The 26,342-nt window shown below is 44.5% G+C and overlaps 1 protein-coding gene across 3 annotated transcripts in view; it reads right to left on the bottom strand.

Moving 5' to 3' along the window:
• DMD (dystrophin) overlaps positions 1-26,342 on the bottom strand; it is a 1,175,169-nt gene that overhangs the window by 265,676 nt on the left and 883,151 nt on the right. For all 3 annotated transcript variants that reach the window (XM_048495459.1, XM_048495460.1, XM_048495467.1), the window contains one exon: positions 5,265-5,454. In XM_048495459.1, coding sequence (XP_048351416.1) covers positions 5,265-5,454 — 190 coding nt within the window. The remainder of the gene's footprint in view (positions 1-5,264; positions 5,455-26,342) is intronic.

The raw sequence follows: 26,342 nt of genomic DNA, 5'->3' as shown, positions 1-26,342 counted from the left end.
CTGACTCCCTGGAAAATCTTGAGCAGCCTCGCCCCATGCAGGTGTGTATCTGCATGTAACTCATGGAGCACCTATGAGAGTGAGTGAGCAATCCAGTAGATGTGCATGCATGCCTTCACCCCTGCCCTTCTTCAAGTCCAGCACCAGCCTCCAAGCCAAAGCTTTGAAGGTTCAGCTTCAAATGAATGCTCCTATCTTACTATTCCCTGATAATGGAAGCCATATTTTTCCTCCGTCTTTTCCTTTCTGATGCTCCAGAGAGATGTTTACAGTAATGAACCCACTTGACAGCCACTTAACAACCAAAGGATGTTAAATACAAATTAACTCAAATCCCTTTACTTTTAATCTAAACTGACAAAGTTTCAGTCAATCGACATGATGGCTCCTGCTTAAGGACTTCTTCAAATCAGCCAGACTCAGTTACAGCAGTCCTAGTATAAGCAGTCTACTCAGTCTGGATTAAGAAGACTTTTCTTTAGTAACTAATCAAATAAGTAGTCTGCTCTATTTGAGGCAAATTTCTAGCACTGAGCCCCTCATGCTCTTCCTTTCATGGGTATCAACCAACATTCCCTATAAGTCATGCAGGTGCGTGACCATGTGGCCACCATATAAAGGGCTGCCCAGCAGGGGAAGCTCTCCCAGGTGGCTCTCAGTTCCTCTCAGTGTCTGCGACATTCCACACAGCACTGGGGAAGGATTAGAGGGACTACTGGTATTGACACATTTGGACTCTGTAACTTAGGTTTGGGACACTCATCCAAAACCACAACCAATTTGGGGGAATTAAGCTCATTATCAGGGGAAAACCTCATCCCATTTCCACAAACTAGCTAGCTCAGTGAACTGATACACTCACCAGTTAAGGAGTAGCAAAACTTGTTATGTAAGTATTTTTATCTGGATAGTGCCCTAGTCTGGATGGTCCAGGCTAGCCTGATTGGGTCAGATCTCAGAAGCTAAGCATGGTAGGTTCTGGCTAGTACTTGGATGGATGACCACCAAGGAGTGCCAGGGTCACTATGTAGACCAGGGGTAGGGAACCCACGGCTCTCCAGATGTTCAGGAACTACAATTCCCATCAGCCTCTGTCAGCATGGCCAATTGGCCATGCTGGTAGGGGCTGATGGGAATTGTAGTTCCTGAACATCTGGAGAGCCGCAGGTTCCCTACCCCTGATGTAGACGAAGGCAATGACAAACCACCTCTGTCAGCCTCTTGCCTTGAAAATCCTACAGGATTGCTATATCAGCTGTGACTTGATGGCACTTTGCACATACACACCTGGCTAATGGGAAAGCAAGCTCCCAGAGCCTCTAATGGGCTACCAGCAACCACAAAGCATGACCTGGATAGCCCAGACTAGCCCAGTCTCATCAGATCTTGGAAGCTAAATATGGTTGGCCTTGGCTAGTATTTGGATGGGAGACCTTCAGGGATTACCAGGATCAGGACACAGGGGCAGACAATGACAAATCACCGTTGACACTCTGTGGACTTGAAAACCATACGGAATCAGCTGAACATAAAAAATAACAAAACAAGTATCACTAATACAAGGAATGTCAATCTAGAACATTTTACTAGCCTCTGAAACCAATTAACTTTAAATTGCCACAGTTTGGCTCATTCAATATGCAAAAATACAGAACCTTTACTCCAGGTATACAACTCAATGTTATGTAAAAATCCTTGACATTTAATTTCCTGAAGAAGCTACCAGGAAGAAACAAAGTTCTTTAAGCCATGGGGCTTTGTTGAGAGAGAGAATATTTAGCATTGTGTTGAAAGCATAATAGACTGCATCACAGACTTTGAATGTAAGTGAATTCACTTAAGCAGAATTCCTAATTCTATCTGCAATGAACACTGGAAACCATGCAGGAGGGGAAGTGGCTTGAAAGGAAGTGTGTAAGACAAAAACAGCAAACATCAAAATGCAAAGATTAATACACATATTTACAATCAAATATATTTCATCATCTGTAAATCTCTGATAAACTTTCCACTTTATTTTACTAAAGAATATGTCATTTGAAAATATTCTTCCTACTCTAAGAGCCAAAATATATTCCTTCTATGTAGTTTTTTTTAATCAAAGTATTTTAGCTAAGGCAGGAACTTCAGAAACTGAGATTCTCTCGAGTTATTACTTCAAATAATGAACATTGTCACATTCACTCCTGCTTTGTTAAATTTCAGAAAGATATCAACATATAATTAAATTGATCTACAGGTTTAATTTATAGCGATTACACTGATATAATAACAGGATAAATCTATGTCAATTTCAGAATTACATCTAATATTACAGAACTGGAAGGCAGTGTCAGATATAATTATTGCTGCAAAGCCACAAGGGTAATTAACATTGAGATTTCACATCACCACAAGTACTAAAACAGAAAGTAAAGTTCATTACTTTTGTTCCCTTTATATGGGCTTGTATCAATTCAGGCTTCATGGGGAGACCCGATCTATTTAAATTAGACAATAAAAGTAACATGTAATAATACAACTCTTCTGAGTAACTGTTAGCTTTTTTGGGGGGGAGGGGGTATATCTCCAGAAAACAGTAGGAACTTGTAAATCACTTCAACTTTTATGTTATTGTAAGTTCTAATTAATGATGCATTCATGCACATGATCCATATACAATATTTAAAATACAAAGTAAAATGATATAATCAGGAAACCAAAATATCTAATTCTGAAATTGGTCCTAGATATGGATTTCCAACCTGAAGTTGGGGCCAGGGCATAACATCATACAATGGTGCCCAGGGCTCACCCTGGGTCCCACACACCTCTCACAGTTGCCCCCTGCCTCCTCACAACTGTGTCCCACCCTTGAAATCCATGTGGAGTGTGGGGTGGGAGTGAATTTCAATGCTGGGTGTGGGGAAAATTTAATGAAAATATTGGAAGTGGAACCAGCTGGAGGTGAGGCGAGCCCAGCGGACCCACTCCCAAGCTCCATGTGGAGTTCAACAGCTTGGCGAACCTCACTGGCCGTCTTTCAACTGCACCCCTGCCCTAATCTCCATGGGGAGTTTGGGGGGTGGGGTGGACACAGTTGGGGGGCATGGGGAGTTCAGGAGGTAGGGCACAGTTGGGGGGTATGGCCCTGCAATGCACTCTGCATGTGACCATGGGAAGTAATGCCCATGGCTCTAGGGGGCCCACACACCCTTGCTACACCCATTTTTAGGGCCAGGTACAGAAGAGGGATATGTTTCTACAACCTGAAGCAACTCAAGATTTGCAGAAAAAGGCTTAACAAAATGATAAAAGGAATGAACTGAAAAAGTTTTAAATGATAAGATTTCACAGAATTTCCTTGTGTGATTTTGGCTGCCAATTTTGGATTTCCTTAGTGCCTCTAGTAATTTGAAACGGCTACTGCTGCTTCACTTCAAGGGTGGAGGTGAAGTGGGAAAAGTCAGGGTAGAGATGGCAAAAAGAAAAATTGGAGTGACTGGGAGGAAGAACTGCCCCCTAGAAAATCTTCAATGGGAAAAGAAAGGAAGGGTGGGAGGGAAAGTATTAGATGGAGATAAGGCATGGAAAGGTTAGGCAGAGAAGTCTATTGAGAAGTGTCATCTAGGCAGGATCAGTCTGGCTGAGGTCTAACATAATCTAACCAAGGCATCTCTCCCAAGGTGCCAAGGAACAGCAAGTGCAGAACACATACAGCATACACACAATCCAAAATGTTGACATAATGGAGGGCTGCAGTTTAAATTTTCCTTCCCTTCAAGAAAGACTGTGATGGTCCAAAGGAGCTCATTACTAGGATGCCTCAGGGATCTGTCTTTGTCTTAGTACTATTCAATATTTGTATAAATAACCTGCATGATGGCATAGAGGGCATAGAAATCAAATTTGCAGATGACACCAAATAAGGAGGTAATACCCCAGAGATCCCACCAAAACATTAGGAAGAATTTCCTGATGGTAAGGGCTGTTCAATAGTGGAATATGCTGCTTTTTTCTTTGGAGGTTTTTAAAAAGAGTCTGGATGGCGATCTGTCAGGAGTGCTTTGATTGGGTGTTTCTACATAGCAGGGGGTTGGGACTGGATTGCCCTTGTGGCATCTTCCAACATTATGATTTCACCTGATTGGCCTCAGGACTAAAATTGGCTGGGATAAATGCTGTTTCCCAGGGAATTAGAAGAAACCTTTAAAAGAGGGGACAGACTCAGTTAAATTCTCAACGATTCATTCATAATTTTAAGAGATCCAGGAGTTATTCCTATAAGCCTTTCACTGCCTTGGACATAACCTGTGCCATCTGATGTCCAGTAAATCAGGTGACTTTCACATCAGTAATATCCCACTACCCACCCTAAACAGAATACATTCATACTATGAGAACAAGGCAATGCTCTGTTAAATCATGGTAATTAACACTGTATCAAAGCTGGCAATCAAGTAACTATTCAAAGTGAAGAAGCAACTAATTTGCACAGTCTGTATATTGTCTTTTTAAAAAAGATTTAGCTGAATGTGTTGCCATTTAACATCTAAATAATTTAGTAACAATATTTTACAGCATAGTACTGTGCTGAAGTTGCACATCAAACTTGATAAATCAAACATCCTCCCACACATACATTATGATGCATATAGGAAATATAATTAAAATACAAGCTTATCACAAGGTCTGACTGAACAGTATTGAAACACTCATATAAAAACAATAGTTATTTTGAAAATGCCTCTGTTTTTCTGTTTGCTTCCAATAGGGAGAAAAGGGTTCTCTAATTGTCAATAACTAGCGCAATTTAACTCAACAGCATGTGCTAGTATAGGTTCTTGGAAATGATTCAGAAAACTGAACTAGTTTTGAAATGAAAATCAGAAAAAAAGAATATATTTTACTGCAATAAGTACAAAATTTATGAGGTACTAATATATAGCAAAGAACTGTTAAGACCTGTTTGTTACTTGTCCTATAACAAAACAAAATCTGCTAGCAAAATATTATTTAGCTTTCTCCTTCAAAATCAATTTTTTCTTCATCTTCATTAATATAATACAATAGTTGACTTGAATTAGTTCTTAGATAAAAAGTATGTTCTATATTCTTTGTATTATTTTATATAAAGTGTATCATGTTAAGAAGAATGCTTCTGCAGCTTTTAGCAGTTCATCACCACTAACATACACACACTATTAAAAAAAATTCAGTGACATATGTGAGCATGTTCCTTTTTATAATTTAAACAATTCTATAATTTCAAGCCCTTGTCTTACCTGCCACTGTTTCATGAGTTCTCGCACCCCTTGGGCATCCTCCAGTATTCTCTCTTTGCGTGTAGCATCCTGCAGGACATTGGCAGTGGTTTCTGCTTCTGTAAGCCAGGAAAGGAACTTTTCCAAATCCAGGTAGAACTGTTGCAGCAACTTTAAGGCTGCCTCTAATGCGGCCTCTCGCTCACTAACCCTGTGAACATATGAATTCAACAATCAGTAAAGATAAGAGAAACATTACAAACACGCTATATTGCAAAATTTGAGACTTCTATCTATCTATCTATCTATCTATCTATCTATCTATCTATCTATCTATCTATCTATCTATCTATCTATCTATCTATCTATCTATCTATCTATCTATCTATCTATCTATCTATCTACCTACCTACCTATCTACCTACCTACCTACCTACCTACCTACCTACCTACCTACCTACCTATCTTGTCATGATAGTTAAAGTGTCCATATCCTATCCAGCATGAGTCAGCATGAGACTGAGCTGACAAACCGGTTCTTACCTGTTCCAAGTGACCTTTAACATGATTGGTTGAGTCTTGTATAAAAGCACTTGTATGATACTGGTTCAGTGTTCCTTTGGGAAACAGGTGTTAGGCGAAGCACTTTGATTGTCTGCTGAATATTCTTCGTTGTATATAGTTACTTGTACATAGAGCAACTGAATGATAAAAGCCTTCTTATGAATGACAAAGCTGTGCGGAGTTTACTTCGTGAAGGTGGGAGTGTTGCTGTACAAGACCACTAGTTCTACTCTAAAGTAGCCCAGCTCAAATTCTGCTATCAGGTTATGGGCCCAGGCGGTGTGGTCTACCTGTGAGTATCAAAGTGGTTCCTGTGTGTTCCTGTGTGTTCCTGTGAGGCTGTGGTGTGGCTGTCCAGTACACAGGAGTCTCGATGGCGGTCACAGCAGCGGCATGCCGTTTGAACGCCCTTAATGAGGACAACTGCCCCGTCGGTAGGCGTGTAAAAGATGCAGATCCTATCTTATTCCGGGAAGATTTGTGGTCTGTGGTGGAGACGCCCCGGCTGCTGCGGCAGTAGTCGGCAGCTGATCAAAAAAAAGCCGATGCCTCCATAATTCTGGCCGTGGAGAACTCCCAGCTTCTGTATGTTCGGGACACTGTGAGCCTTGAGAAAGAATGTTGGGAGGCTCAAGGCCAACATATATCAGCAAGATACAGCAGGGTCTAAAATGCTGATAGCCCGATCAGCTATATAACTGCAAAGCTGAAAGCTGGTGAGTCGCGTTTCTACTCATTTGCAGCTAATAGGGTCCCCTATTAGATCCAATTGGAAGACCGTGGGATGGTTTTTCCAGAGTCCCATAAATCTTATATCATCTTATCATCACTTGATCAAGGTTGGGATCAGCTGGTTTACAGTTTACAAAGTGTGAAAGAAGCAGGCCTCACACTTTCCTTCGTGACTGCTAAGCTGCTTGAAGGTCAGCAACAGAGGGAATTCCAGCAGGAGCGTGCTGTTGGAGCTGCCCTATGAGGCGACAATGCTCTGAGGTGAAGGTTTCATCAGGAGGCGGTGCCTGTGAAAGCCTATTCTGTCGGAGATGTTACTGCTGTGGGTCCGTAAAATCCACATCGCCAGAAACTGTCCAGACGCCCGGCAATAAAAGGCAGATGAAAGGACAGAAGCGGAAGATTTACAGCCAGAACAAGCCTGACGGTATGGCGCAGCTATGTTGGCGGTGTCTAGTGCTGTGAAAAAAGCAAAGCAGCTGGTTGATGGATAGTGCCTGCACGGCACATTGTGTAGCGACGGTGTTTGCTTCGAGATGAAACTGCTGCTACCATTTCCACGTAAGCCTTGCTGATGGTTCATCATCAGAGGTGTCTTTACAAAGGAACTGTGTAATGTACCTGCATTTTGGACTAAATATTCAAAATGTGTTACTAGTCCCCACCTAGACTTTAATTTGTTAAGTGTTCCATGCCTTGTTCAGGGGGGTATAAAGTCACATTTAATAATGACATGTGCTATGTGAACAGAAATAACGTGTTGTGTGCAAAGGGACAACTAAAGGGATATGTTGTACCACATGATTCCCAAAGGTACTAGTGGGAGTGTAAAACAACTATCCAGTCTGTCTAATAAGCCTTTACGACAACTGTGTGCTGAAGTTACACCGTGTACTAAGGTCATGCAAGAATGGTCTACTATAAAAACCAGTTAGCTAAAGGTGTGCTGACATACAAGTAAAACCCTGTAAACATTACCTGGAGTGTTCTGTTTGTAGTGGCTGCAAAGTCAAAGCCTTTCCTGTTGCTAAAAGTAAGCAATAGACAAACAGACAGACCTTTGCTTTTGGTCCATTCTGACCTTGCTGGACCTTTCCCAGCCAGCCAAGGGGTGCACGTTACATCATGTTGATTGTGGATGATTATAGTAGGTACTCTTATTGTCTACTGTTAAAATCAAAAGCAGAAGCCTGTGAGAGGTTCCAGGATTGGGTTGCCATGGTTGAAAGAAACCACCCTATAAGGTAGCGAGGCTACAAACAGATCGCGAAGTACATGAGTAAAGCCTTTCAATTCTGGTTGGCAAAGAAGAGGATTGTGCACAGAACAACTAACCCTTTAAGCCTTCAGGAGAAGCGGGGTATCAGAGAGGCGGCTTGGGAGTTTTGCAGGTGATGCGTGACTGCATGCTTGAGGGATGCAAAACTACCCTTTCACTATTTGAGGAGAAGGCTGTCTGTGCTGCCACTCCGTAATTAATCGTCTCTGGAGTTCCAGTATTCAGGAAACACCCCATTACATGTTGTTTGGCAAAAGAAACCTCTTTGAAACACCTGAGAAGGTTTGGGAGCTTGCCAGTAATGTCTTGATACCAAGTGCACAAAGAACTAAAGGTAAACCCAGGTATCAAAGATTAAGATTTACAGGTTATTCAGAAAACACGAAAGGTTACAGATTTAGTCTGAATTTTTGGCAGAATTGTGGTCTCTAGAAGTGCCAACTTTGAGAGACACACAGGTTAGGAGCATGTTCATTCTAATTCAGAGGTTTTTCTGCCTGCCTTAACTGAACAGCCTGCAGAGTCGTAATCAGTAGCCAGAGCACCATCCTCCTCTACTCAAGGTCACATTCCTAGAGTGAAGAGAGAGAGAGGACAGCAGTTCAGACTCTGATAAAGAAGAGAAAAAACACAAGTGTGTTGATTTTCCGCAGGTCCAACAAGAAAATAAAGGAGTGCCGCCACAAAGGTTTGGTGTTACTCAGGTTGTTAGGATCTGTCAAACATGGTAGAGTCTCAAAGTTTCCAGGAGATGGTAACTAGACCTCCTGAGGAATAAGAATTGTGGAATGCTGCGATGGATGATGAATTTGAATCCTTAGTGAAGCAAAATGTTTTGAAATTGTAGACTTGCCACAAGCTCAGAAAGTGGTTGGATCACGTTGGGTGTACAAGAAGAAATCATTGCCCAATGGGGATAGCTTGTACAAAGCTTTCGTTTGGTTGCCCAGGGCTACGGGCAAAACCTATCTAGAAAATTATGAGCAAGCATGTTAAGCCTGCTGCTAGGCTGAGTCTATGAGACTGGTGCTAGCTATAGCAATGCAAAGGGAATGGAAAATCGTCACTTTGACTCCAGTGTGCATATTTGCTCCTCTGGCAGAGGATGTGTACATGAAACTAGCACCTGGATATGCAGTTGAAAAGGCAAAGTGTACAAATTATGTAAATCGGCTGTCACGGCCTACGCCAGGCAGCTAGAAATTGGAATCAGTGTTTGCATGATGGTTTGTGTAAACTAGGTTTTCCAGCAGTGTTCTTGATCGCGCGCGTGTGTATACTAAAGGTGAAGGCCAAGAGCAAGTCATCATAATTGTTTTACGTAGATGACTTGTATTATTTACTGCCTTAACTGATGCTCAAATCACTGATGTCTATGACAGTTTGAGGAGAACATTTCAGGTGAAAGATTTAGGCTACCTGAAAACCTATCTAGGTATTAGCATAGCGGCAGGAACCTTGCTGCTAAGTCAAGAAGAACAAAATTGAAGAGCTCATAGTGAGTACTGGCTTAGAAGCTAAAGTAGCAAAAACACCTATGTCTACTGAGTTTACTAAAGGAAAGAAGGATTCTGATGTTTCTTTTGATAATCCTGGATTATATCGTTCTGTCATTGGAAGTTTGGCCCATTTGGCAAACTGGACAAGACCAGATATAATGTTTGCTGTTAGCTATTTAAGCAGACTTGTGTCTAAACCCACACTACATGCCCAGCGAGGTGAAACGTGTCGTGGATTATTTAAAGGTACACAGCATTTTTTGCTTGGTGATAGCTCCAAACAAAACCCAAGTGTTAACAGCTGCAGCAGATAGTTGCTTTTGCAGATGATTCTGAAAGTAAGTCCTGCACAGGTTATCTTATTAAATATGCTGATGTTCTTGTAGTATGGAGATGAGAAAACAGACAACAACTGCCTTGTCAACATCTGAGGCAGAGTAGTAATGAATTATCTGAGACGTACAGAGTTGCAATGGATGAAGCAATTGCTATCTGACTTAAAGGTGCAATGTGTGGGAACCTGTAGTCATTCAAGATGATTCACAAACTTGTATAAGATTTAGCTGGAGAACTGAAAGCTTATGAGAACAAGAACAAAATACATTGGTGTTAGGGTGCACCAAAAGAGTGTAAAGCAAATGGTTACCAAAATAAAACAATTTCTTTTGTCTTGAGTATTGAAAGTGAAAACAATCAAAGCTGGACTTGTTTTACTTAAAACCCAGTGCCAGAACTGAAGTTTGAACGGTGCAGATAAGTTGCCTTTGTTAAGGTATTGTTAATGTTCTTATGTAACTTTTTTCTTTGTAAATATTTGTAATTGTATGTAATGACTGCTTCCTAGGATACATGAGGAAGGGGAGTGTCATGATAGTTAAAGTGTCCATATCCCTATCCAGCATGAGTCAGCATGAGACTGAGCCTGACAAACCCGGTTCTTACCTGTTCCAAGTGACCTTTAACATGATTGGTTGAGTCTTGTATAAGCACTTGTATGATACTTGGTTCAAGTGTTCCCTTTGGGGAAACAGGTGTTGACGAAGCACTTTGATTGTACCGCTGGAATATTGCTTCAGTTGTATATAGTTACTTGTACGCGAGCAACTGGGTGATAAAAGCAACCTTCTTACTTGAACAGGAACAAAGCTGTGCAATGGAGTTTGCATCATATGAAGGTGGGAGTGTTTGCTGTACAAGACCACTAGTTCTACTCTAAGTAGCCCCGCTCAAATTCTGCTATCATATCTATCTATCTATCTATCTATCTATCTATCTATCTATCTATCTATCTATCTATCTATCTATCTATCTATCTATCTATCTATCTATCTATCTACTTCTATTCTATCTATTCTAATTCCTATCTATTCCACCTAATTCTGCCTGCCCAAATGCTAAATTGCCTGCCTACCACCTGCCTGCCCTGCCTGCACTGCCTGCCTGCCTGCCACCTGCCTGCCACTGCCAATCTATCTGCCAATCTATCTACTCTATCTATCTGTCTATCTATCCACCTGCCACCTGCCACCTGCTACCACCCCACCACCCACCCACCCACCACCCACCTACCCACCTCACTGCTCACCTACCTACCTACCTACCTACCTACCTACCTATCTATCTATCTATCTATCTATCTATATGTGATCTAGGATAGGATACTATATATATTATTCTAGCCTAGAACTCTGATGATTAGTGTTAGCAACCTTCTAGTGGGGCCTGGTGCTCTAGAATTACAACTGGTATTCAGTTCCCCTAGAAAAAATGTCAGTTTCAGTGGGAGGACTCTATGACGCCACATCCATGCTAAGCCTCCCCCGGTCTCCAGATTCTGCCCTTCCCAGCCTCTGCTCCTAGTTCTCCAGGAAGTTCCCAACCTACTATATATAATGTTGAATCCTCATTGACAGTGAGAGCAATGAAAAGCATCTGATTATGTAAAAGGCACAATTCAACCAAAGTAATCCAATTTAACAGTACAGCGCTCAGAAGAGTTGTGTTAGTGAAAAATGCCATCAAGCCAAGGTGATTAAGTGCAATCCTAAACACAGTTACTTCAATGATTTCAGCACCCTTCCAAAACTCATAGAAGTAACTGTTTAGGGGAAGTGTTGATCGCATATTTAGATTTCTCAATCTGGTATAAATGATCTTTAAAAGTGCTAAATTTTTGCATTATAAAATGAAGCAGCAATGAAAATTAGTTTTCACCTTCTAAATAAGGCCTGATTATTTCTTTTGCTTTACTGGATTTAGTTTTGTTTACTGCCTCTAATGTATATTTCTTTGAAAGACATTTGTTCCAGTACCCCAAATAAAAACATGAGGCAACTTTTGGGTTTAACTAGTTTATTTAAATCACCTGATGAATGACCTCAATTAAATTATGCTAATACTTTAATTGAAGGTGACCTGCACTAGGCAACCTATCCACGGCTGCCTTTATCTGGCAAATCCACCCTGGCTCCCAATGTGGCCAGTGGCTACCACTAGTCCCTTTCCTCTGCTGGCAAATAAACTGCTCTTCTGAAGCCACACCGACTCTTTGGCAATTTTGAGGTTAATTTTCTGAACCTGGGCAACATGTACCATCACTGATAAATAATTATGGTCTAAACAGTCAGAGATCAGGCCTAGTCATTATCCTCTATTGGTAATACCAACCTAAATGTTATGAAACAGGCTAAAAATGCCTTTGTCCCTTCTGCCGATTAGAGAAAAGCTCCCAAATTCCTGCTTGGCAACAGTGGAAACTGGCTAATACTATTAAATTATTGGGTGTGTGGGTTAGTGGCAGGCAGTGGCATACCACCAATGGGGACATGGGGTATCCCATGTCTCCAGACAGGCACCATTTGATCATGTGAGGGGGCGGGCACTGGGCCCCGGCCGGGTCCTTGTGAAACCCAGCTGGTGCCCAGCGGCTCCCTCCATACTGCTCAGGTGGGCACCATGGGCGCAGGCCAGCTCCTGCACTTCCTGGCTTCCCAGCTGACAGGGAGGCTGGCTGTGGACGTGGTGTCTGCCTGAGCCACCCACATGAGCCTCCTGTCACCGAGTCCAGCCAGGAGGCGGCGAGTGGCTCAGGCGGGTGCCTCATGCCGGCTTCTGCACTCCCTGGCCTCCCTGCAGACAGGGAAGCTGGCTGCAGCCACGGCACCTGACTGAGCCACCTGTAGCTGAGCTGTGGCCACAGGCCAGCTCCTGCCCTCCATGGCTTCCCTGTCAGCAGAGATGGCAGGAGCCAGCCTTAGGCACCCACCTGAGTTGTGAGTTGCTGAGCCATGACTTCAGGCCGGCTTCTGCCAAAGAGCTGGCCTCCCCATCAGCAGGGAGGCCAAGGAGGTAGAGGCTGGCCTCAGGTGCCTGCCTGAGCCAGAAGGTGTTGAGCCGTGGCCTCAGGCCAGCTCCTGCCCAAGAGTCGGCCGGGTGGCAGGAGCCGGCCTCAGGCACCCACCTGAGCCATGAGCCACTTGTGGCCAGCTCCTGCCTTCCCTGGTGACAGGGAGGCTGGCTGTCGGGCAGGAGCCAATCTGTGATGGCGGCTCAGGGGCGGGCGGGTCAGGTGGGTGCTGTGGTTGCAGGGAGAACAGGGAGTGCAGGAGCCGGCATGAGGCAACCGCCTGAGCCGACTGCCAGAGCCTCCTGCCACCAGGCTCAGCCCCACTGGCTAAGAAAAGTGGGGGGCGGGGTGGGGCGGGGTGGGGCGGGGGCAGGGTGCCTTGAGCAGATATTGTCCCAGGCAGCATTTTCCCCAACACACCTCTAATAGCAGGCAGCAAAAGCTATCACATAAGGGTGATGCACCAAAAAAATAACTTCTCTCTGTTGCTCCCCCACATTGGTTGATCATATTAATCTCCAGTCAGTCTACTCTTGAACCTCATTTGAAGCTGGACTGGAGCAAATCAACCCACAGCTCAACGCCTGTGAATGCTTCATTTCTTTGACTGATACATAAGAACTGCATTAGGGGAAAAACCCTGAAATTGTAAAACAAACCTCCCAATCCGACACACATTGATGTGTGAAGGTCAGTAATCAGGCGAAACTGGTAGTGGCTTTATCAGCAGCAGAGTATATTAGGCCATAAACAATTTTTGTGAAGCTGAAGCAGCAAGGCTCAAGAAGTGAGCAGTTTATTCATTGTAGGCTGAGTTTTTGCTGAACACAGACTCTAATGTATAGATGTAGAGATATCATCACAAAAATAAACATTAACAACTTCTGTAATATAAATGAATCCTCTCCACTTTGATTGCACAAGAAGTGAAGCTGAAGTTCTCTTGCAGTTCAATGTGCCACTGAAAAGGATATTAATGACACATTTCCCAACAATCATATTGCAGATATGCAAGTAAAGCCAGAACAAGACCAAATACCATACTCCTGACTATTAAGCCATGCACTAAAGCATTTGAACCACACACTGAAGCAATTTAATCACTAATTATAAAGTGCAAAATTTGTGCAAAATGCACTCTGCATTACAAGGTGGTGTTTTCAACTAAAGCCTTGGTCCGAGGACTGATACTGTATTGCTTTTTAGTCAATTGAGCAGAGTTAAAAGGAATTCAGTCTATAATCATGAATTTGAGAGAGTAGCCAATTGTTACAGCAACACAGAACACGGAGATATCTGGAATATATTCTGGTTGGGGCCTGGAATGAAGTGCAAAACTTAGACTGGAAACAGCTATTTTTGCACTTCATAAATTATTTATTAAATTGCACTATCAACACTTCAGTGCATGGTTCAAAAACTTTAGTGCATGGCTTAGCAGTTAGGAGTAGGTCGGGTAATTAGTCTTGTTTTTGGTTGTACACTGTACTCCCCTAGTTTTGATTTTGGATTTAGTTGATGCAAGTAAAGCCACAAAATCTAGTCCAAATCTCTTTTTTTTCCAACAGAAAATTTACCATATCAATATGATTACTGGATAATCTTCTATGTTCAAAATTATCAAGAACACCTTCAGGAATAGGTTTCTCAGGTATCCTTTTATATATAGATTTTTACCATTTGTTTTGTCTCTCTAAGTATAGACATCAAATTTATTTCTCATTATTTCTCATTACAAACTGCCTCCCTCAAGTTTCCAGAGTTGTCAAATAAACTACCAGATGTGCATATGTGAGGTAAAATACCCGTCACTGTCTTCTCATTCTTCATCCCTACACAAATGTTCATTATGTATGATTTCATTATACAAAATGGACTTAGGGGACAGTTCAATCAAGTCAAAGGACATACATTCCTTGGAGATGTGAGTATCAGCAGTTTTTATTCAAAATTTAATTGTTTATTTCTTTTAAGTGACAACTCATTATATGGCATCCACAATGTGCCAACCACCATCTTAAGGGAAAAAAATGTAGTCCAGTTTCAGCTCTATCTTTATCCCATTAAAATGGTGGTTAGGGTTTATTTTAAATATTTGGTGCTGAAATAGGAATTCAAACGATATTCTTGACTTGTTCTAAAGTAGAAGTTGAGGAATCAAGTTGGCACCTGAGTGGTTTTTGAGTGAAAGTACCTGAAGCCTAGTAGGAGTAGGACAGGCTGACTTTTATTTTTTTTAAAGATCAGGATATGTCATAAACTCTAAATCAGGGGTCTGCAACCCGCAGCTCTCCAGATGTTCATGAACTACAATTCCCATCAGCCCCTGTCAGCATGGCCAGTTAGCCATGCTGGCAGAGGCTAATGGGAATTGTAGTTCATGAACATCTGGACAACCACAGGTTGCAGACCCCTGCTCTACATGTTTTTACTCATTAGCAACTATTTTCTTTCAATCTGACAAATTAATTATTCAGGCATAACTTAACGGAATGATTACCAAGATTTTTCCTGGCCCACAAAAAGTAGGTCTGTTCCTTTAGGGAATCCTACATGATAAGCTTTTTCTCCCCCCTCACAGATCAAACAACTTGAAATAACAACCAACCCCAATCTAAGCTTTCTTATACTGACTGAACACTCAGGAAATCTTACCACACCTTAGTAAGAATTGTGCATTTTTCATTAAGAAAACAAATTTCAGACTAAGAGGCTTAAAGGCCTTTTATTCATTTTCCTTATTATGAACTTTAAGAGAATTAAAAGGGGATATAATTTGTTATTGCAAACAACAATTCTTAATTAGTGTTGTACCCAGACATGTTATGGTTCCCTTGAACTAAAACAGTACAGCTGAGCAGAACTTGGCAAATGTTTTACTGGAAACTGGAGAAACTTCCCTATATTAATTAACAACAATCCCAAAAAACATGAAATGAAAATTACAGACCAACAGATTCAAACATTTTAATTATTATGTTCCTTATTCTACTACAGATGCCTGAATAGATCTGACTAGCCCAGACTTGTCAGTGTACAAGTTAAGCAGGAGCAACCATGGTTAGTTCTTGGATGGAGAAAAGTGTTTATTCTGTGGAAGAGGACTTGGAGGAATCCAACCTAGACCATACCTGTGCCTGCCACCTGCCTTGACCTTGGACTGCCTGACCATTCCATAGCTGATGCTTGCCCACAGCACAGGCCCCTTCCTTTGGTAGTCCTAACAGTATCTTTTTCCAGTGTATCTCCAGGATATTACTTTAGCTGTCTGAGTGCAAGGGCAGTGGAGCTGGACCAGAACTGAAGGCGGGCTATGGCAAGACAAAAGCACAGCCAGAGCTAAGGGTGGACCGTGGCAGGGTCAAGGTTCCTTGAGCCCCAGAAAGAGGGGGCACTTACTGGGAGGGTATGTTGGACATGGTTCATTGGATGGGGACAGCATTTGCTAGTGTTGTACCCAGACATGTTATGGTTCCCTTGAGCTGAGCAGTACAGCTGAGCTGTAAGGCATTTGCACTCTTCACCTTTAAGAGTATGGAGGTCTTTTCTTCTCATAATATTTAAAATAGATATTCCTGAAAACAAAATACACAGTTCTTTCACGTTTGCGCATACTTGCAAGTTTAAGGCCATCTGTTGCTGTTCTTGTGGATTTTTATTGTATTATTTTACTGTATTATTGTATTGGCAGTTATTATGATTTTATTGTTCACTGCCCTGAGCCCTGCAGGGGAGGGCAGGATATAAATTGAAATATAAATAAATAAATGGTGTGAGATGGAGAAGAAGCCCAAGGAGTCAAGACAAGGTACCCAAAGAGAAGAGCAAAGAGAAATAGAGGTTGAAAAAATAAAGACTGTCAGCAAAGAAAGCACCTTTGGCAACATATAAACAAAAGGGCAAAACTGAACACACACATATTTACTACCCAACCCAGAGTGTGGGAACCAAGCAACTCCTAATGGCAGCAGAGGCCTAAGCCAGCAGATTTCTCCTCCCTGAAAGTAGTTGCCTCGACCTCGCAAGATGCCCAGATGTGATGCCCAGTACTGTCAGTGCTCCCATGCCACCACCAGCCCTGCTGGTGCAGTGATGGTGTGGCGAAGGTATTTCCAGGGGCAGAGTCAATCTTAGTTGGCTTCCATGCCAGGTTTGTGGCCATTTAGCTGCAGGCCCAGAGTAAATGAAGAGCTTTCTGGTAGGAGGGTTTTTTTTTTTACATTTTCCAAAATCCCCATCCTTTTGAAAAGCCTTTTAGAGGCAGCAGGGTAGTGCCACAGCAGTGCCATCCCTGGCTGCCCAGGGCTCTAGATTGGGCTGTTAATGTACATGAAATAATAGCAATTCCATCTTTAGAGAAGAAAATGTGTACATGTTGAGTTTCTGCATTCTCAGTCATATTCCAAAACAAACCCTTCAAATTTCAGAGTATGCATGAGTATTATGGTATGGTATGGCATGTTAAGAACATAAGAACTAGCCAGCTGGATCAGACCAGAGTCCATCTAGTCCAGCACTCTGCTACTCGCAGTGACCCACCAGGTGCCTTTGGGAGCTCACATGCAGGATGTGAAAGCAATGGCCTTCTGCTGCTGCTGCTGCTCCTGAGCACCTGGTCTGCTAAGGCATTTGCAATCTGAGATCAAGGAGGATCAAAATTGGTAGTCATAGATCAACTTCTCCTCCATAAATCTGTCCAAGCCCTTTTTAAAGCTATCCAGGTTAGTGGCCATCACCACTTCCTGTGGCAGCATATTCCAAACACCAATCACACGTTGTGTGAAGAAGTGTTTCCTTTTATTAGTCCTAATTCTTCCCCCCAGCATTTTCAATGAATGCCCCCTGGTTCTAGTATTGTGAGAAAGAGAGAAAAATTTTCCTCTGTCAACATTTTCTACCCCATGCATAATTTTATAGACTTCAATCGTATCCCCCCTCAGACATCTCCTCTCCAAACTAAAGAGCCCCAAATGCTGCAGCCTCTCCTCATAAGGAAGGTGCTCCAATCCTTCAATCATCCTCATTGCCCTTCTCTGCACTTTTTCTATCTCTTCGATATCCTTTTTGAGATGTGGCGACCAGAACTGAACACAGTACTCCAAGTGCGGTTGCACCACGGCTTTATATAAGGGCATGACAATCCTTGCAGTTTTATTATCAACTCCTTTCCTAATTATCCCCAGCATAGAGTTTGCCTTTTTCACAGCTGCCATGCATTGAGTTGACATTCCCATGGAACTATCAACTAAGACGCCCAAATCCCTTTCCTGGTCTGTGACTGATAGCACTGACCCTTGTAGCGTGTATGTGAAGTTTGGATTTTTTGCCCCTATGTGCATCACTTTACATTTTGCTACATTGAACTGCATTTGCCATTTCTTAGCCCACTCACCTAATTTATCAAGGTCCGTTTGGAGCTCTTCGCAATCCTTTGCGGTTCTCACCACCCTACATAATTTGGTATCATCTGCAAACTTGGCCACCACGCTACCCACCCCTACTTCCAGGTCATTTATGAATAGGTTAAAGAGCACTGGTCCCAAAACAGATCCTTGGGGGACACCACTCCCTCCATCTCTCCATTGTGAGAACTTCCCATTTATACCCACTCTTTGCTTCCTGTTCCTCAACCAGTTTTTAATCCATAGGAGTACTTCCCCTCTTATTCCTTGATTGCTGAGTTTTCTCAACAGTCTCTGGTGAGGAACTTTGTCAAAAGCCTTTTGGAAATCCAAGTAGACAATGTCCACTGGTTCCCCCTTATCCACATGCCTATTTACACCCTCAAAGAACTCTAGTAAGTTTGTAAGACAGGACTTGCCTCTGCAAAAGCAGAGGCAATGTTTAATTTTTAAATGTTTAAATGTTTAATTTATACACTGCCCTCCCACAAAAGGCTCAAAAATAGTTTAGTAATTACTTGGGTAAAACTCATTTAAGATAAAATCTTGGCTTGCAAGACACTTAACCGTAAACTGATTATCAAAATAATTAGGTTTTAAAGGCACTTGCTTTCTTACTTTTAATTACTGAAGCTACAACTAAATTTAGCAAGGGTGAAATGCACTCATGGCATTACATTAGACCAATTAAGAGTCACAAAGGACAGTATTAAACTGTTAGTACAGTTTTCATTTCAAATTGCTATCTCCAGAGGCTGAGTTTGGTGGCCTTGGATTACTATTTCCCACTATTACGTTTGTTTCTTTGTTTCTAAGAACTGTGAGGATTCAGCTGAATGAGCTGAATAATGTTGAGTGGTATAAAATAATAAATTATATTTTCAAGTAAGCAACAATATTTTCAAATTGGCAAAAACTGTGATAAGCAAACTCAGATGTCTCAAATATATATATATATAATACACTGGAATATTGTTTATATAAAAACCTGATTCACTTAGATAACTTCGATCTTTTTCCATATGGCTGCCATGCTTTATGTTTATCATCATCAATACATTCTTACTTGGGTAATAAATTAGTGGTGAGAGATTATAGAAATACATTTTTAAAAAATTTTGCTTTGGACTGCACTTATTTCTAATATAAGAACTGCAAGGTGGTTAGCTTGGGTCCATACTAGTCAGCAAAACTACAGGTGCAATATCCATGTGGTTTATTGTAAGAAGATAAGTGGGAACCCTCAAGAAATGTGAGGAGAGGGTACATCATTCCCCCCTTTGTTTCCTTTCCTCTTCTCTCTAACAATGTTTTCTGTCTTTCTCACCCCTCCCATTCTGTCAATCTTTATCATGTCTCTCCCCTCCCCTTCTCTGACAATCTTCCCCTTTTTCTCATTTCGCCTTCTTTCTCCACCTATCCCTATCCTCGCTTTCTCCCCCTCTCCTTATCTGTCAACATACCCTGATTTACCTATTTATCTTTCTACCCTTTCTCCTTCAACCTACCCCATTTTCCCCCTTTCTTCCCTTTCCCTTATCTGTAAACCAGTGGCAAAGCTACAAGGATGCAGGGTGCGTGCATTGCACCGGGTGCACGCCTGGGGGCATGAAAACCGCCCCAACCCCCTTCCCCCTCGCCCCGCCTCGGCAGGTCTAGTCCCACCCCACCAGCCTGGCCGATTTTCAGCCAGCAGAAAGCTGTTTTCTGACAGCTAGAAAAGGCAAGGGGGTGTAAAGGATTCAATGGTGTTGATGAGCGGGTAAGCCGCCTGGCCTTGACTACATTCCACAGCCCGGGCGATGGGCCAGCTTCTCCGGCGGAGACCTTATCTCTGCGAGGGAGATGAGACCTCCGTTCCCATGGGAATCCGGGAGGGGGGATGGGATGGACAGAGTTATAACCTGTGTTTCTGGCGGAGATCTTATTCCTGCCAAGTGCACGCGAGCTTCTAAGATGTCTTAATAAACGGACCTTTACACCCCAAAAGCCTTTTATTTCTGCTTCTATGGAATTCCTTACATTGTGGCAGGAATCTTTGTTCATTCTATCTTCCTAGTGCAGTGACCCCCGGCGTCTCGGCATGGAGAGGTTGAATATTCTGTGCAAGGTTCGCAGCCCCAAAGAGGGGGCCCCCAGCCTCCCTTCTGGATTTGGACTTAACCGGGCGAGAACGGGTCTCATTGGTGACTCTTCCTCGCCCTCAGATCAGCAAATGTAAGTCTCCCTTACCCTCGCTGAACGGTAGGGACGGAAGACTTCACTCATGGGACTCCTTTACATGAGTCGCTTGGGGCGCTGTCTATGGATCGAAGCGCCTGTGGATCGGGTGCATTCACCCGCTGCAAGGGATTACAAACTCCTTGAGATGCAACCTGTCACGGAGGAGACGGCCTTGACCACCTTCATGCTGCTCATGAGTCTGTAATGGAATCCACATTCCCTTTAATCTCACTGGTGATGCCCCAAAAGATCCACCTCCGTGGCATAGTACTTCAGCCCGGCCCCGTGACCCACCGGCACACTGGGACTATACCAGGGATTGGGAGGGGTATCCGTATTCGATCTTCTCCGACCGGGACCCCCCTGATCCCGGACCAGCGGCGGCACCTGGAGATGCCCCTGCAGGTACCCGGTAAGTACCTTATCGTGGGCCCCATGCTCAGGTGAAGAGAGAGGAGTCCGAGAGGTGCCTCTGCACTCCAGCCGGGATCTATTCCCTCTCCCATCGAAAAGAGAGCTGGGATGAGGAAGTGGTCCAAGCTTTAGATGCCTGGCAGCATAGCAACGTGAACGCCAGCTATGGGAAGAGGAACCAGGTAGCTGCAGCAAGATGCGTGTGAAAACTCAAAGAGACTCGGGAACAGTAGCCAAGTAGAAGTCCAACTCAATTGGGACTGGTGGCTACAGCATGCTTGCAACGGCAATATGCGCAGAATCTATCAGTCCATGATAAAGTCCTGGAACACTCCAAACCGGAACTTTACAGCATCAAACTAAAGCCGCTCAGGCCTTTGGCGCACACAAAAGTGAAATCACCGCAGCTGTTCAACGGGACCTAACCACAAATTGGGATGGTAGAGAAAGCAGCTTTGAAGCGCGCATCTACAGGATGCATTGACTCATAAGGAGAGAGAGAGGCCATTGCCTTTGGAGAGGGAACTGGAAGGAAGCAGCAGACCAGGACAACCCAAGTTGGAGTCTACGCTGTCACTGGTACAGCTGCACCAGAGGGCGACGCTGCCAGTCCCGCCATCTTCCAAGGACCTGCTCCCACCGGAACGCCAGCTGCACCGGCGCGGATACCTGGCTCTGACCCATCTCTCGGGCCCCCCCGCGCGAACCGCCACCTCAACCTTGCTCAACTCCGCGCGAACCGCCGCGGGCGCCAAGGGCCGTCGTGAGAGGGGATACTGCTGACCTTCCAATAGCCTGCCCGGGTTTCGGCTGGGGACCGGGCTTCCAAACTTCCCTACTTCATCTTGCAACTCGATGCCCACATGGAAGACTATGACGATTTATACCGTCCTGAGCGCCAAAAATACGGGACATCGGCTCAGTCCTGGATGGTAATACGGCAGCCGACTGGTTTGTGACTCCTTTTGAACCTGTAAGATGAAGATATTCTCGCGACGGTAAAGTCAGATTCCTCCAAGCCTTTAAGGTACCGGCTTCCAAGATCCGGGTGTGCTGAAAAAATGAAGCCATCCGCACTCATCAAAACTATTCAGCAAGGCAACCGCCGCTGGTAGAATCTGCCCGCGTGGAATTTCGCGCGCGGCGGCTGCTCGACTCCCTCCTGGAGTGGCTGGCCTGAGCGCATGAAACGCGTAATACCTCTCGGATGCTGGGTCGACAGCAAGCTGCGGGAACGGTGTTTTAATTCGGGTTCCCCGCAGACTATTGCTGATTGGATTGAACTGTAATCCTGCGTGGCGCCTCGCTTTGAGCACGCTGCGTCGGAGGTCAGCCCCACTTCACAACCTGCTACCGCGGCCCACCAAGCTGCCAAGCTCCAGCCGCCCCACCGGTATCTCACCTCCGAAGCGCCGTCACCACTGGGATTGTGTCTTCACCAAGTGGAGGGGACCAGGTCATCTGGCCGCCAACTGCCCGAAAAAAATAGAAGCTAACCGCCCGCCGCCAAGACAACTGATTCTCCGCCAAGCCACCGCCAAGTAAGTCGCCTATGCAGTCACCAAGGCGCACTCCAGAGGAGGGGAAGTAGCGTTTGTCTTTCTTCAGCCCCCCCATGGTACATGGGCTTGACTCCAGACGGTGAGTGAAGGCAGCCCCATTACAATCCAAGCGCTGTTTCTGGCCAAACCCCGCTAAGCATAAATCTGCATTATAGCCTCAGCTCCTAGTGGATTCTGGCTGCTCTCTATTGCTTAATGCGCCCGGTGTGGCGGAGGAGCTAGGTCTAGACCAAGTCCCCTGGCTGCCTCCATAATATTCACCCAAATGGACGGCAGTCCTCGGGAGCTAAGCGATCCGCCCAGTTCAAAAAAACGCAACCGTTCTCCCTGGCATACCACTCATTGGGGAGAAAAATTAGTTTTTATTCCTGGCGCCAGTGGCCAAACACTCTTATAGTTCTGGGCATATGGTTGTTAAGGTTGGGCCATGAACCAAAAAAATTCCTTTGGAAAGAAAGGATCTTTAGAATCACCTAACTGGACCCGGTAGAATCTTGGACCCATTCCCCCCTGGCTTCATCACAATAAACTTATTGTTCCCATTCTACCGGGCATCCCAAATCGGGCGCACTCAAGATCTAGCCAGAGTATTCTTCCTAGGAGTTAAAGAATGCGATCAGTTGCCACCCCATAGAGACACACTGACTGCAAAATCGTAATTAGCAGCCAGGGGCTTAACTGCCCAAGCGGGGTAGAAATCTCACCGCATATTCCCAATGAGGAGAAGGGAACTTTGAAGCCTTCTCGCTAGACAAGAACCTCGCCAAGGGTTCATATACGTGGCGGGCTACCAAACACACACACATGCTGCTCCTGTAGTTGTTCTCAGAAAAAAAGAAAGATGGGTCTCACTGCCTCCTGCACAGATTTCAATGAGAGGACTCAATGCAGTCTCCCCTATCCAATAAATACCCTTTGCCATTAATCAAGGACCCTTTTTTAGGACGATTTCGGGCAAGGGACGACTTCTTACCAAATTGGACTTGAGAGAAGCTGCCTACAGGGAAGTCAGAATTGCTGAAGCGCTGTTCTAACACTTGACTGCATTTCTTAACACAAAGTTTTGGACAGATTAGCCTGAATACTTTTAATAATGCCTATCTGCTATGCGGGGCCCCCCTGGAGCTTTTGTATGGCCCTTTATCAACTAAGCTCTCCATGCGATTTATTGTACAAGGGAGTAGTGGTGTACTTAGTATGACGTGGTTAATTTATTCACAAACCATGGAGGAGAGCATGACGCATTGGTTCGGGAAGTATTGAAACGCTTAGCTCAACAACCCCCTCTTTGCCAAACTCTTCCAAGTGCTGTTTCCACTCCAAACCTCTATTGACTCATTTGGGTTACCGGATCCTCGGCCCCGAGGGCGGAAAAATGGATCCCGCTAAGATTGATGCAGTCCTCCCAATGGTCTCAAGCTCCCTCACCAACCGGTAAAAGAATTCCAATCTTTCCTAGGGTTTGCTAATTTCTATCTTGCGGACTTTATACCCCACCCGCTTTGAACTAGACTCTCCCTCTCACAGACCTCTTAACGCATCTTTGCGGCAGTAAAGATCCACTGGGACCGGGCCAAGTCTGGGCCCTCTTTCCTGGTCTGGAAGAATGTGATCGCCCTTTTTAGCTTTTGAAATCTGCTTTTTTTACCAATCAACCTACTCTAAAGCACCTCTGGACCCAGATCTCCCGCTTGTGGTTCACGCCGGATGTGCTCCTCGACAAGCGCTTTGGGGCAGCCCTGTTGCAGAGAAATAAGAGATGATAGGCTGGTTCCTGTGCTTTATTTATCGTAAAAGAAATTCTCCGGGTGCTGAACTCCAACTGGACTCTGTAGGCTTATAAAGAGATCATGCCATCAAAGTAGCACTCTCTACTTAATTTGCGCCACTCGAAGCTGGAGGGGCTTAAACACCCCTTTCTGGTTTGTATTTCTGATCACAAGAACTTGGCCTCTCCACCCCCCCTCAAGATGTCCTCACATGGGTTAAACTTCTCAAGCAATCGTATTCTCTTTTCTCGCTTTCTCTTCACAGTCCATTTTTTTTCCCGTGTCCTATTAACTACATGATACCTCGCCTACCACGGGAGGGGGGTGGAGTTGCCGTTCACGGGACATTCCTTACAAGACTGTTCTCCCTCCCACTGGGCTGGCTGTTGCCACCCGATCTCAGACATCCGCTTCTGCCTTCTCCGCCTATTCCATTCTAGCCTGGTCCTCCTTTCCTACGGACGGGAACCTTGTGAGGCGTGGCTGCGCTGAAGCCCAAGGCGGAGGAAGGTGAAGGTGACTCCCAATTGGCGCTTTGAGAATGGCTGGCTTAGCTGGGAGGGCACTTGGCGCCTCCTCCGTAAGCAGGCTCTTCGAGTGGCCTGCCATGATGCCTCCAGCCTGGGGTTGGACATTTTGGCTTTCGTAAAACTCTGCATTTGGGTCTGCCGGGCCATTGTTCTTGTGTGCGCTAAGGACAAGCTAAGGACATTGAGACGTGATATTAAAGGTTTTTTCGCTCTGTTTGTGCAGAAGCCAAGAATATTCCGAAAAAACCCTCATTGGTCTGTTGAAACCTCTCCTGTGGCCTTCCCCGCCTCTGGGAAGTCATCATCTCCATGGATTTTGGTTTGCCACAGATTTGCCAGAAAGTCATGGCAACACGGTCTTGTGGGGTGGTGGTGGGACTTATTTTCTAAACAAAGCCTATTTTCATCCCATGTGCTTCCATCCCTCCGGGCCCTAAGTTAGCTGCCTGTTCATTCAGCATGTTTACCGCCTACACTACTCTCTCTAAGGTGGTCTCCGTAACCGCTGGGCCCCCAATTCATTTCAAAGTTCTGGAAAGCTTTTCTAGGGTTGTTAGGGGTCACTTCAAGGTTGCCGCCTCTACCACGCCTTCAAAGTGACGGTGAGTCGGAGAGAGAACTTAACAGAACCCTAGAGCAGTATTTACGCTTTGTTACACCAACTACCACCAAGACCTAATTGCGCGAAGCTAATTCCGCTTGGTAGAGTGACTTCATAATAATGCGGTTCATAGCAGTACAAAACCCCCCTTCGAAATTGTAAGGTCCGTCAGCTTCCTTCCCGCCAAGCACAGAACTGCTCAAGTGGAAGCACTGGATCCTCCGGAGTTTCAGCAGTGGATTTCATCCCTCTGGCCGAGGGGTGGAAAATGGTCCAGACTGCCTTACAGCAGGCTAAAGACTCCTAAAAGCTGTAAGCTGGATAAGCACCGGCTGGATTTCCTCTGCGCATGGGCATCTGGGTGTATTTGTCTACCAAAAAATCCTTGTAGAGACGCGGTATAAATTTTCAAAACTAGGCAAAAGATTCGGTGGGACCTTTTCAGATTACTAAAGTGGATTAATGATGTCACTGCCTCGATTGGATTTGCTCTAACTCTCTTTAGTAATATTCATCCCCTGTCTTCCATTCCAGTTTACTCAAGGAGGCTCCCTCGCTTCCCATGTTTCCGGCACGCACCACAGCTTGAGAGACCATTCCCAATTCCGACCATTATTGATGGCCACAAGCATTACTGTAAATTGGACGCTTCTATCCTGACCTCGCGAATTTAATCGCAAACTTTACAATATTTAGTCTCCTTGGGTGGGGGGTATTCCTCTGGGTATAATCACTAGTTTTATTCCAAAATATTGGACGCCTCAGCCTCTCATTTCTGCTTTCCAATCGCCTTTCCAAGACATGTAAACCTGGGGGGGAGGGGTCTTTTTTAAGGGAGGCAGAGTGTAAAGGATTCAATGGTGTTGATGAGCGGGTCAGCTGCCTGGCCTTGACTACATTCCACAGCCCGGGCGATGGAAGGGCCAGTCTCCGCCAAGGAGACCCTTTATCTCTAAGCGTAGGGAGATGAGACCTCCTGCTCCCATGGGAACTGGGAGGGGGGATGGGATGGAGCCAGAGTTATAACCTGTGTTTCTGGTGGGAGATCTTTTATTCCCCAAGCTACTGCACCAAGTGCACGCGGAGCTTTCTAAGATGTCTGAATAAACGGTCTTTTACACCCCAAAAGCCTTTTATTTCTGCTTCTATGGAATTCCTTACAGGGGGGCTGCGGGGGA

This window comes from Sphaerodactylus townsendi, linkage group LG04 (genome assembly GCF_021028975.2).
Source record: "Sphaerodactylus townsendi isolate TG3544 linkage group LG04, MPM_Stown_v2.3, whole genome shotgun sequence".
NCBI lineage: Eukaryota > Metazoa > Chordata > Lepidosauria > Squamata > Sphaerodactylidae > Sphaerodactylus > Sphaerodactylus townsendi.
This window is presented reverse-complemented; position numbering and strand designations above follow the sequence as displayed.